This window comes from Macaca mulatta, chromosome 7 (assembly GCF_049350105.2).
Source record: "Macaca mulatta isolate MMU2019108-1 chromosome 7, T2T-MMU8v2.0, whole genome shotgun sequence".
NCBI lineage: Eukaryota > Metazoa > Chordata > Mammalia > Primates > Cercopithecidae > Macaca > Macaca mulatta.
In genome coordinates, this window is record NC_133412.1 from 39,398,190 (window position 1) to 39,411,647 (window position 13,458).

General features: G+C 42.9%; 1 protein-coding gene across 1 annotated transcript; it reads left to right on the forward strand.

The window, feature by feature from the left end:
• Positions 1-6,375: 6,375 nt before the first annotated feature.
• C2CD4A (C2 calcium dependent domain containing 4A) lies at positions 6,376-10,402 on the forward strand. Its single transcript, XM_015142397.3, has 2 exons — positions 6,376-6,505; positions 6,999-10,402. The coding sequence occupies exon 2, from the start codon at positions 7,028-7,030 to the stop codon at positions 8,141-8,143; it is 1,116 nt and encodes a 371-aa protein (XP_014997883.3). The 5' UTR covers positions 6,376-6,505; positions 6,999-7,027; the 3' UTR covers positions 8,144-10,402.
• The last annotated feature ends 3,056 nt before the right edge of the window (positions 10,403-13,458 follow it).

Here is a 13,458-nt window from a genome sequence, read left to right on the forward strand (position 1 = left end):
GAATGACAGCCCCTCCGGCGCCGGCCCACCCCCGCGCCGCGCGCGTGACCCCGCCTGTGCGCAGGCGCGCCGTCGCCCGGCCGGTAGCTGCGGAGGCCCTGTGGTGATCCCGAGGCCTTGTGGGCTTCGCAGCCCCGGCCTTCTGGGTGCCGAAGGAGGCGCGCAGGGGAAGTTAGCTTGAGCCTGTCTCGGCAGCCGTGCACGAGAGAAAAAGGACCTTCGAGATGAACAAGGGAGGGCAAGAGTTACCAAGCACAGGGTCATCTATGTGGCCGCTCTGCTTTCCCGCCTCCCGGCTCTGTCCGGAGCCGCCGGGCCGGGAGTGTGCGCTGAGCGTCACCTAGGCAACCACCCTTGCACCTCTGGATCAGGTGGAGGAAAAGGACCGACTGCGTTCTTGTCCTCCTAGAGTTCGACTCCGCCTGGGGCTTGGTCTCTGCTTCTTGAAAACACACAGGTTTTTTGTTTTGTTTTTTCGAGACAGGGTCTCGCTCTGTTGCCAAGGGTGGAATGCAGTGGCGGAATCATAGCTCACTACAGACTTGACATCCTGAACTCAAGGGATCCTCCTGTCTCAGCCTCCTGAGTAGCTGGGACCACTGGCGCGCGACAAATAATTTAAAAGTGGGAGGAAGGGAACAGAACCACATCAAATGGCAGATATCATAGAATGAGAACTGAATATACGCGTTTTGTGGGAAACTCATTCTTTTCTCTTTCTCTAAGATTCGCTTTTAATTCACTAGCCACTGACTAGTTACCTATCTCATTACAGAAATAAAAAACAAAACGTAGTAGTGCCTTTTTAAGTATGAGTTACTTGTTATTTATGTGTCACTTTCTTCCATGCTATCGTTGAACTGTCTTTGATGTAGCACGACCTTAAAAGCAGAGCTTTTATACCACAAGGTCTTTCAACCCTTGTGAAATTTAACCACCCATTGACACCTCTTTAGAGAACTGGACATTTTTTCCTAAAATATACTTCCAGAAGTTGTTGAGATGCAGTAAACAGAAAGAAACCTAAGAAATGCTGACTATTTGTAGTCACAAGCATTTATTAAGTGTTTTGCGACGAGGAAGTGTCTGAGAAAATACTCGTGTATTTTTCTTTAACAACCTAGGCTTGCACAGGATCACAAAGAAAAATCTTAAGTTGAAGGTCCACTGGAGAAGAAAGAAAATCAAAATGGCTACAATTGGTGTTGTGTATTAAATAAAATTTAAGGTACAAAGAAAGACGCAGTCAGTTCTAACCAGCAAGATCACTTTCCTCTCCCACTCCTGCACACTGCAGTCTTCTTTAAGAAGATAAATCTTTAACCGTTTGTTTTTCCTGCTGGTCACACAGACAAAATACTAGTAAGCACTTTGGATTTCTTCACCATCCACAACCAAATAACAGCCCAACCTGTCTATTCTGCTTTCTCCATCCTTCCTAAATTCTCCATGTTTTTCTTCCGGACCACGCCATCTCCTTGAAACTCACTTCCTAGCCGCCAGTTATTCCTTCCTCCAGTCTATTCTCATGAACACCAGACTTGGTTTCCCAAAGCATGGGTGAGCTTAAGTTGGTCACCTGCTCAAAAACATCCAATAACTTCCCAGTGTTTAGAACACTGTCTTCAAACTTTCTCCAGATTCTTTCTCGTCATACACCCTAACAATCCCGCTTCCTTTTTACATTCACACTGACTATGCACCAAGAGGAATGTAAAGAAGCAATATATGTTCTGGTTGACATAAGGCATGTACCATACAAAGTTAAAGAAACCAATCCAAGGATGTATGAATAACAGTATAAGATGATAGGAAAGATGGCACAGGCAACATAGCTTGGTCAAGCAGGTGGAATAATAGGCACAATCTTTTGGGAAAAGTGAGGAACACTAATGCTTTGTCTAATAAAGTAATTCCTTACAGTTCTATGGTATGACTTTATAATTTTGAAAAAATAATGTGTAAATGTGCTTTCATATGCATCATTAAATTTTATTATGTTTCATTTATACTTATTTATACTTCGTAAGGCATCGTGTCATCATGCGAAGGTAGGCATTTTCGTGTAATCCTCACAAAAGATCTGTGAGGTAAATAATGCAGGTAGTATGGTCCTCATTTTATAGAAAAATTAAGCTCGGGAATGTTAAGTAACTTACCCAGAATCACACAGCAGATATTAATTTCCTTTGCTTCCCTGAGCACTGCCACCCTTTTCTCTTCCAGTAATTATACAATTTAATCGCCACTGGGCTATTAGTCATTCTCAGAGATCTTACTTTGAAAGGTTCATGGCAGAAAAAATAAATCTCAGGGTGGAAAATTTGGCTCTAAATTTTTGGTACAAAAAAAAATGCTAGTACCATATAGTATAAAAAGCTTTAAATTTTACCATTTTCCATTTTCAGCATGTTTTAAGGAATTGATTATGTGCATTCAGTAATGCCCCAAATCTTCCATTATTTAACAAGTCAGAAATGTACAGTCCCAATTTAAAACAAACTATAACCAATGTCAAGAAACACCATTAGCACCCTTATGTATGGCATTATATCAGAAACAATTTGGATACAGAGGTTAAAGAAAATGAGCATTCTAATTAATTCTAGTTCTTGCCTTCATTCTGGCTTAAGAACAATGAGAATGACAACAAAGGAAATTACAAAACTAAACTTCAATGAGAGACTAAACAAAAACAGATGAGCAAAATATTATTTCTGTTAAAAAATATAGGTTAGGGACACTTAAAATTAACTGAAAAATGTTTAAAAAAAAAAAAAAAAAACTTCACACTAACCACCACCCATACCCTATTCCCCAACCCTAGAGTTTTTGGAGAAAAGCACAAAGAATCTGGGGGAAAGGAAATGGAGGAGAAAGCTGGAGTATAAGCCATGACACCATGGACTGCAGGAAAAGTTAGGGAGGTTAACTAGAAGAAAGCACGGGAGTGGATTGTAGAATGTTAGTGCCAGAGGGAGGATCATCCTGTTAATCCAACCCCTTCAATTGACAGATGGAGACACTGAGTGCCAGGGAGAATTAAGGGTTTGCCCAAAGTCCCACAGGTTAGTGACTATCAGAGCAAAAAGCCAAACCCAAGTGTCCTGACTCCCTGCTCTGTATTCTTTCCAGTACTCCATACTCTAGTTGTGTTGAACAAGGTGCGTAAGTCAGAACACTGGTATTATTGGTTGTAATCTCTCTTCTTGCTTTCCATGACACTCAACCTCCTATATTTTGTGAAATGTTTAATTTCCTTTTACTCTTAGAGCACCTCTGTTCTCAATGGTATATGATCTATTTATGCTCACTTTACAGAATTGTTTTCCAGCTCCAATAGCTACAGCTGGGAGCTTGGAACAGCGACTGTCTTCCTCTGAGTAGATTTGTGTGTTTCGGGCACCCTGTTACACCATCCTCCCAAGTACTGGGTGGTTGGCTTATGCTTCCGAGTTAAGTAAAACATAAGGCTTAACAGGGTCACAGGGACCAGCCACACAATGGCAAATCTCTGCTATTTTCAAGAAATCATGTACAGGAAATGCTATTAAGGTGTTACTAAAGAAGGTGAATCATTAATAAAAACAAAGTAAATCTGCTTTGCTTGCCTGAGGAGAAAAATGTTTCTAAAGGAATCCATGTGTGGATCACCTAATCCCTGGCCAAGCAAACATTCATAATAAAATAATGATAGTAATAATAATAGCTGTTAGCCAGCGCTTAACTGCCAGCCAAGCATTTTCATGCATATATTTTTAACCCCCATAACAATCTTATGTGGTCGGTATTACTACCCTCATTTTATAACTTGAGCTCAAACAGGTTCATTAACTTGCTGAACAACTTTTCAGCCAACTTCTCAGACTGTAAACTCTGATATGTGCTCCTAATCACTTTAAACAGGGGCTCTCAACAGGGCTAACAACACCTTGTCTCACGAGAAAAGCTGAGTCAGAACACATGCACATGGCCCTCAAGTATATAATTTGGTAAAACTTTTCCCATAGATTTAGCCCTGGCCCAAGAATTTTGGCAAAGAGTAGCGGTGATTTTAAGACAAAGAAGTAGGCTGGGCTTAGTGGCTCACACCAGCCTGAGCAACATGGCAAAATCCCATGTCTATAAAAAATACAAAAATTAGCCAGGTGGTGGTGCATGCCTGTAGTCCCAGCTACTCAGGAGGGTGACATGGGACAATCACCTGAGCCTGGGAAGTTGAGGTTGAAGTGCCCATGATTGTGCCACTGCACTCCAGCCTGGGCATCAGAGTGAGCCCCCGTCTCAAAAGGAAAAAAAAAATGGCATAGCTAGTCAAGGGCACAGTAAATCCAGAGAACCATTAATCCTGCCTCCTACTAGAAACATATAAGTAATGTTCAGGCCAGGTATGGTGGCTCACACCCATAATCCTGGCAATTTGGGAGGCTGAGGTGGGCAGATCACTTTGATCCCAGGAGTTCAAGACCAGCCTGGTCAACATGTTGAAACTCCATCTCTCCAAAAAAAAAAAAAAGTTAGTCAGGTGTGGTGGCTCATGCCTGTAGTCTCAGCTACTTGGGAGGGTGAGGTTGGAGGACTGCTTGAGCCTAGAAAGCAGAGGTTGCAGTGAGCCAAGACTGTACCACTGCACTCCAGCCTGGGCAAGAGAGTGAGACCCTGTCTTAAAAATAAATAAATAAATAAAGTTCAGTAGTCTCTTCTCACGCCTGCCTCTCCCAGATGGAATTCAAATAGTTTATCCTCATCATTTTATTCCATCATGTATAGATTTACATAGCTGATAATGATCTTTTACGGACAACCTGTATCTACTTGCCTAGTATGGTGGCTGGAATCCAGAAAACATTCAGTACATATTGCTTTGAATGAATGAACTAATGAGCATTTGCTGTCTTCTGTAATAATAATATTATATCTGACATTGTGTATGTCAGGCCCTATGCTAAACTCTTCATATTCATTATCTTTATACTCATGATAACCCTGTAGGTTGACACTATTATGAATTTTAAATTTGATACTGTGGCTTAGAAAGGTTAAGTAACTTGCTCAAGGTCACATAGCCACCATTCTGGCATTAACAGTAGATCTGATTTCAGGTCCAATTTTCTTAACCACTATACTTTACAACTTTCCTTCTATCTTTATTAATAATAATCAGTTCTATGTATTTAGCACTTACCATGTTACAGGCATGGTGCAAAGTATTTTACTTTATTATATTAATTCCCCAAACAGCTCATTTATACCCAGTAGTAGGTATTATTTCCTCCATTTCCCATCATTATGTGACTTGGATAAGGTACTTGACCTCTGAGACTCAGTTTTCATCTATAAAAGAAGAATGATCTGAATATGCAGGGTTTCTGTGACAGTTCTACAGACTATATGTAAATCATCTAGCACAGTGCTTGTGTGTCCTGGAAACAAAATGCACATGCCCTATCCTGAAATCACTTTTGCATGAATTCAATTTAATTCATTAAACATTATTTAGATAAGTGAATAATCTGCAAGGCAGTATCTTAGGCAGAAACATCTGCCTGAACGCTGAACAAAATGCCTCAGATCTCTTTCAGCCTGAGCTAACTAGAAGCAATTCTCTTACAAAATGAACACAGGTTAGTTTTCAAAAGGAAGGAAAAGGGTCTCTCTGGTGGGCATGGCCTAGAAAGGCCAGATGTGGTTATCTCCAAAGGATGATTCCAACTGCCCAGATGCATGCAAGTGTATATTTTCCCAATAAAAAATCAGCACACATGGCTTAAGAAGTAGGTTGTGATTTTTTTTAATTGATATATAACGTACACACAATAAAGTGCTCTAATCTTAAGTGTACACTAGTTGATTTTTTTTACATATGGATACACCTCTGTAACTCCACCCCGATCAAGACATGAAATGTTCCCCCTAACCCAGAGTGGTTTATAATCAGAAAAGAACATCTAAAATCAGAATTGACAACCGGAAAGCAAGTAAAGAACTTAGAAAGCTGGACAACTGGGAAGCTGGATTTGGGGAAGGGTATTAGGCAAGAATAAGACAAACCCGTCTTGTCTTCATTTTAATGGTGAATGTAGAGTACTTCTACGTGTTCACATTCATTACGCCCGTCGATCCTCACAATGACTGTGCGGTATAGTAGAGACTTAATACCATTTTGCATGTGAGGAAACAGAAACTTGTTCCGGGTTTCCGAGGAAAACACCTCCACCTGAAGCCGGAGAGAGAAAGAACTGGGTCTCCAGGCCTTGCTCAGCAAATCCAGCCACGTGGCAGAGGGAAAGGGGAGGACCTGGCGTCAGGTTACCAGGCAGCGCCCCTCTGCTCGGCCCACTGGCACGCGCTCCCGGCAACAAGTATAAAAGCTCAGGCCGGCTGTCCTTGAACACTGGTGCTGAACCCTGCCGCGCGCGCTTTGAATTTCCCAACGGCTAAGCGCCTCTCCTGGTCGGTGTCCCAGGCAGGAAGGTGCAGAGACCCATCTGACGCAGGACTTCAGGTATTTCAGGAGGGACCCATCGGCTTTCTTAATTCCCCAGGGGAATTCGTCTGAGGCTCTTTGCCTCTGCAAGGGGAGAACAAGCCACAGTTTCCCGGAAGGAATAACAATTATATTAATTCTAGCTGAGGACTAGACAGCTATAGTTCAGAGTCAGGAAACGATTGCAAGGCAATCGTTGGCACAGAGAGCAGAGCGACTGAAGTTACAATCCAGTATTTTGTGAATCTCTGCCTTAGGCCAGCGAGGGCGGATAGAGATTAAAACAAGCTCCAAAGTGTGTATTACAACGGAGTTGAGATAGGACAAGAGAAAAACAATTGTTTTTCGCTCACTGAAAAATAGTTTGCAACAGCAGCATGCAGAGCAGTTTGACCTGTTTCGGGAAAGGCAGGAAGAAACACCCCGAAAGTATTAATAGAAGAAAAGGGACAGGAATTACTGCACCCCGAGGGGCTCGCTCTGACGATCGTTGTGCCTTTGTGCGTTGCAGGCAGACAAGCTCCAGCAGAGTGTGGCCAGATGTGGTGCCTGGAGCGACTCCGCTTCGGTCCTGAGTGCCTTCGGCGGAGTGGAGACTGGCTTCTCCCGGGTCGGGCGCGCAGAGCCAAGTCTCGTACCACCGCCGCGTGCGCAAACGTGCTCACTCCGGACCGCATCCCCGAGTTCTGCATCCCACCGCGGCTCGTGCCCCGCCTGGCCTTGGCTGCATTCCGGAATTCCTGGGTCGAAGAAGCAGAGACGGACGAGGGCGCCGGCCGCACGGACTGGGACCCGCGCTCGCAGGCCGCGTTGTCGCTGCCGCATCTGCCCCGTGTACGCACCGCCTACGGCTTCTGCGTGCTGCTCGAGAGCCCGCACACTCGCCGCAAGGAGTCGCTCCTGCTTGGGGACGCGCCCGCGCCCCGACCCCGGGCCCACACCTACGGCATCGGCGGCGGCGGCGGCCCGGACGCCCTCCTGGGGACCCTGCGCTACCCGCGAGCTCAGGGCCCGGCCACCCCCGCGGCCCCCGGCCGTCCCCGTCCGCTCCAAGACGCGGTAGCCCCGCGGCCCCGCGGCTGCCGCCTCTTGCGTGTCCCCGACGGGCTGCTGAGCCGCGCGCTGCGGGCCGGGAGGAGTCGCCGCCTGGCCCGCGTCCGCTCCGTCTCCAGCGGGAACGAGGACGAGGAGCGCCGCGCGGGCTCCCAGTTCCCGGCCCGGGCCCCCTCCGCGAGCCCGCCGTTGTGCCGGGTCCCGTTTCCCGAGCGCCTAGGGGCAGAGGGCACCGTGGCTCTGGGACGCGCCGGCGACGCCCTGCGCCTGGCCGCTGAGTACTGTCCGGGAACCGGGCGCCTCCGTCTCCGGCTGCTCCGCGCCGAGGGCCTGGCGGGAGGCGTCCCCGGGCCCCGCGCCGTTCGCTGCCTCCTCAGCCTCGTCCTGCGGCCGCCGGACACCGCGCGTCGGCAATGCAGCATTGTGGTGGGGCGCAGCCGCAAGGCCTCCTTTGACCAGGACTTCTGCTTCGACGGCCTCTCGGAGGACGAGGTGCGCCGCCTGGCTGTTCGCGTCAAGGCCTGGGACGAGGGCCGCGGCCGGGAGCGGGGCCGCCTGCTGGGCCAGGGTGAGCTGTCCCTGGGCGCCCTCCTGCTGCTCTGAGGGCCCAGCCGTCCCCGGGGCGCTCTGCCAGGGAACTCCGGACACTGACAGCCGCGTGGTACAAAATAAACGTGTATTTGTTCTTCTCATCAGGCCTGTTTCAGTCCAACACTGGCAGAGATGATTATAGATTAACTATCCCAGTAAAAGATATGATATTTTCCATAGATGTCTCCAGAATTCTTTTCAGCAAATGGAATGGTTCTACAGTGTTTCCCAATATAGACAGCTATTTGCATACCATATGTACCACACACTCCTGGGAAATAATGAATCACATGAAGTGTTAGAACTAGAAAGTGTCTTGGCGATCTATTTGCCCCAATCACCTCATTTTAAAATTGGCGCATTCCACAACATGCATCGAGACCATCTTGGAGCATTTACTTTTGAAGCATTTTGTTTAAGACCCCAGATAAGAAAATGAAGGCAATAGAGGTGAAGTGACTTGTCCAAGAGCAACAGTGAAGTATTAGTTGAAACTCCAGTCTGATACTCCTAGCTGTATCTTACTGGAAAACCACTGGAGAAAATGAAACCATTTTAATGTTCTATGCTTAAATAATAGTTATAATAGGCTAAGCGTGGCGGCTCACGCCTGTAATCCTGGCACTTTGGGAGGCCGAAGCAGGCAGATTGCTTGAGCCCAGGAGTTTGAGACCAGGCTGGGTAACATGGCAAGACTGCGTCTCCATAAAAAATAGAAAATTTAGCCGGACGAGGTGGCATGCACCTGTAGTTCCATCTACTCTGGGACTGAGGCGCAAGGATGACCTGAGCCTGGGAGGTCAAGGCTGCAGTGAGCCGAAATAGTGACACTGCACTCCTACCTGGGCAACCGGAGTGAGACCCTGTCTGCAAATAATAATAATAATAAATAGTTTTACAAGTGTTAATTTGTTAATGTCAATCCCCAAAAGGAGGCACTGCTATGCCCATTTTACAGATGAGGATATTGAGGCACAAAGAGCAGAGTCAGAATTTGAACCTAGACAATCAGTATTTCACTCATTACTCCTACGTAGGTAATACCACAGTGTCTAAAGGGCTCGCTATTAAAGTTGCGAGAATTGTGCAGCTTCTCTCTGAAACTGTTGACTCTGAAGTTCGTGTCTACTTGCATTCCTCATCCTGCTTTTGGTGAAAAAGCAAATTGTTTGAAATGAGTAATTTATTATCTCATGCTAATAACTTCAGGCATTGAGATGAGCTGATGTGTCTAAGGCTCTGAGGAGGAAGCTAACTGGCCTCAGAATCACAGAAATGGGCGCCAGCCTTGTTGTAACCAGGTGAGCTAATCTGCTGGAATAGACAGTGGAGAGTATACAGATTGCATGGTTTTACATCTGGCTTCTGATAATAATTCCAGATTTAACAATCCTGTTTTAGAGGATGATTTTTCCTCATCCCTTGAATTCACTGCCAGCAGGGCATTTTTTTTTTCTTTTTCTTTATGCAAATAGGAAAATGCATCCTAAATGAGGGTTTAAAAATTGAAAACATTGAAATATACAGGATGGAGTTAAATATGACTCCATTGTCTATCTGGATTCAGAAATGGTTTCTGCTTTATTTTATTTCATTTTGTCTTTTAGAACCAAGGCCTCACTCTGTCACCCAGGCTGGAGTGCAGTGGTGCAATCACAGCTCACTGCAGCCTCTACTTCCTGACTCAAGCTATCATCCCACCTTGGCTTCTCAAAGTGCTGAGATTATAGGTGTGAGCCACCATGCCCAGCCAGTTTCTGCTTTTGTTAAAATTGTTCACAGTTTTATCCATTCATGTTCATTAAAAATGCTATTTAGAAAAGATAAATATTATACAAAATTTGAAGAAAAAAAAGAAAAGAGTTTCTGTTTCAATCACAAATTGGGGTTATTGTGATGTGTATTTATAATGATGACCGTTAAACAAATGTGAAGAATACTGTGAATTCTATAACTCTATCAAAATCAGCCACATCCAGAAGCTTGCAGTGGTTAACCAAATGAATGATGACATACAGTAGTTCAGATCTATCATGTGCTCTTCTATCTAATCAGTCAATATTTCCTTGGCCCTCAAGCCAACATTCAATTTTTATGTATAACCTTCTTCATTATTTTGGAATTTTGGTAGGGTAACTACTAACAATTTCACAAATGTAGCACTCTAAAAGGAAAATAAATGGAGAATGAAAACAACTTGGCTACGTATAATATCATTGTGTGTTTTAATTTTTCTGTTTTTAAAATAAAAAATTGCATTGACAGTTTAAATAGCGCAAGTTTTTATTCCAGAAGATGTTGCAATAACTATTGTCACTAGATTATATATGTGTCATTTTATTAAGTAGATTTTTTTCATGAAAGTAAATCAATGCATTTGAGGGATCTAAATTTTTTATGAAATAGTGGTGGTGATTTCCAGACAGAATCTCCATTAATGGCAAATTATGGTTGATCAAATAATCTGAGTCTCATCAAAAAGGTTTTAAAGGGGCTGAGATAGAATCATAAATTATAAAAGCATAAAATTATAGAGTTGAAAAGAACTTTAATATTTTTGTGCCGGGCGTGGTGGCTCATGCCTGTAATCCCAGCACTTTGGGAGGCCGAGGCGGGCGGATCACAAGGTCAGGAGTCTGAGACCAACCTGACCAACATAGTGAAATCCCATCTCTACTAAAAAATACAAAAAAATTAGCCAGCGTGGTGGTGCGCACCTGTAATCTCAGCTACTAAGGAGGCTGAGGCAGGAGAATCACTTGAACCTGGGAGGTGGAGGTTGCAGTGAGCCAAGATCGCACAACTGCACCCCAGCCAGGACAACAAAGCGAAAGTGTCTCAAAAAATAAATAAATAAATAAAAATTTTAAAATAATCATTTTGTGCGAATCTATATCATAGAAGTGGACCAGAGAAGCAAATTTTAGATTGCCCCAAATCACACAATCAGTAAAAAGAGCTGAGACTAGAACCAATTTGATTTTCATTTTGCTCTTAATGACTCTTCAACTACTAATTCCAGGAAAAGAGAAACACTGTACATCACTAATCTAATCTAATGTTTCTGCATTCAAGAAATCTTATTTGCAATACAAATGTTTGTGGTAACAGCCTTTCTGGGGCAAATTTAAATTTCATTTACACTTTACTGCCCTCTAGTGGGTCCCTCAAGTGTTTGGTCAATTGGCTCTACCTCTATCATTAGACCATTTCAACTAAAGGTCAATCTAATGCCAGGTCCCTATTTTCTTGAAGATCTTTGCTAGTATTAGATTGTAGTGAAGATTCACATTGCAAAGTAACTTAATACACCTATCTGAGAGCACAAGGTGCCAAACATATTTTAGATTTAAATAAGGAGAGGAAAACTTTTTCCAGTAATAATGAAGTTGGGAGTGTGTGGCAACGGCATGTTGGTTATAGAAAACTGCTTTTAAGAGTTCTCATGTTTCTTCTCATCAAGCTTTAGTACTCACATCTTCTTCATATATGATATGGCGTGATCTTGCCTTTGTGGTTTAAATATCTTTTCTTTGAACATATTCAAAGAAAAGACCCACACAATAAACAGAATATGCCAGTTTAAATAGCATCAGTTGAGTAAAAATTTTAACACTGCATTGTCCACTGGTTTTACAAAGATAATGTATTTTACACCTCAAATACTAGCTTCAGTATGGCTCAGATATTCCCAGATGATAATTTCTTTGAATCTAATTTTCTTTTATACACACCTCAACAATTCACAGACTTAGTTTAACCATGGCATATAAGAAACTGTTCTGCCTCCAGGCTTTTGAGTTCACAGATAAAGCAGATGCACGACAGCCCATGGTGTTTTCAAACCCAAGTTTTACTATTCTGTACATGCACGTAGCAAAATCCCATCAAATTAATGTCATAGCCATCATAGGCCCCTAATAAAATTCTTAGCTAAGAATTCTCCGTGGCCCTACTGATTCTGTTTTCTATTACTGTAGATTAGTTCAAATTGTGTAGAATTTTATACACATGGAAAAATTAAGTATGTATTCTTTTGGGGGGAATCTGGCTCCTTTCACTCAGCATTATTGAGATATATCCATGTTGTTGCCTATATCAATAGTTCATTCTTTATATTGCTGAATGGATAGGACTGTTGAATGACTAAACCCCAATTCTTTTATCCCTTTATTTGTTTGTAACTGTTTTCCTTGCACTCATTATTTGCTTCTTTTTTCCCTTCTCTTTTTCTGATTTCTCTGGTTTTAACTGAACATTTCATAGGTTTTTACTTTACCTTCCTTCTTAGCATATCAATCATAGTTCTTTTTAAAACTTCTTTAGTGGTTGCCCTAGTGTTTGCACTATGCATTTGCAAGTAATCTAAATCCCTTTCAACTAACACTATACCAAGTTTGTCCAATCTGCAGTCCATGGACGGCATGCAGCCCAGGATGGCTTTGAATACGGCCCAACACAAATTTGTGAACTTTCTTAAAACATTGTAAGATTTTTTTTTGCTTATTTTCTTTAGTTCATCAGCTATTATTAGTATATTTTATGTGGGACCCAAGACAATTCTTCTTCTAATGTGGCCCATAGAAGTCAAAAGATTGGATACCCCCACACTGTACTGCTTCATGGGCAGGTAGCTATATTATAATAGGGTATTCCCAATTCCTTCCTCCCTTCCCTTAACACATTGTAATTTATTTAATTTATCTGTTCTTTGGTGTCTGTCATTCATTTTGAAAAACTTTCATCCATTTTTACTTCAAATATTTTATTTGCTTCGTTCTCTCTTTCTTTTCCTTCCAATCACTCGTATGTTACATCTTTTGAAATCATCACACAGTCTTGGATATTCTGCTCTTTTTTTTTTCTCTTTGCATTGTAGTTTGGGAAATTTCTATGGACATGTCTTCAAGTTCATTGGTTCTTTCTTTGGCCATGCCCAACCTATTAATGAAGCCATTTTAAATTTTCAGAATTTCCTGTTGATTCATTTTTAAGGTTTTCCTCTCTCTGTTGACATTACCCACGTGTTCTTGCATGTTGTCTGCTTTTCCCATTCTAGCCCTTAACATATTAATTATAGTTATTTTAAATTCCTGGTCGGACAGTTCTAAAACCTGTGTCATATCTGAGTCTGGTTCTCTTGCTTTGTCTCTTCAGATTGTTTTCTTCTTGTCTCCTAGTGTGCCTTATTGAAAGCTGGACATGAATAATCAGAAACTAGGAAATGAGGTAAATGTGCGGCTTTATGTTTATCTGGAGAAGTTATGCTGTGGTTGCTCTTTGCTATAGCTGTAAGTATCTGTGGCCAGTTTCCTTTAATGTCCATG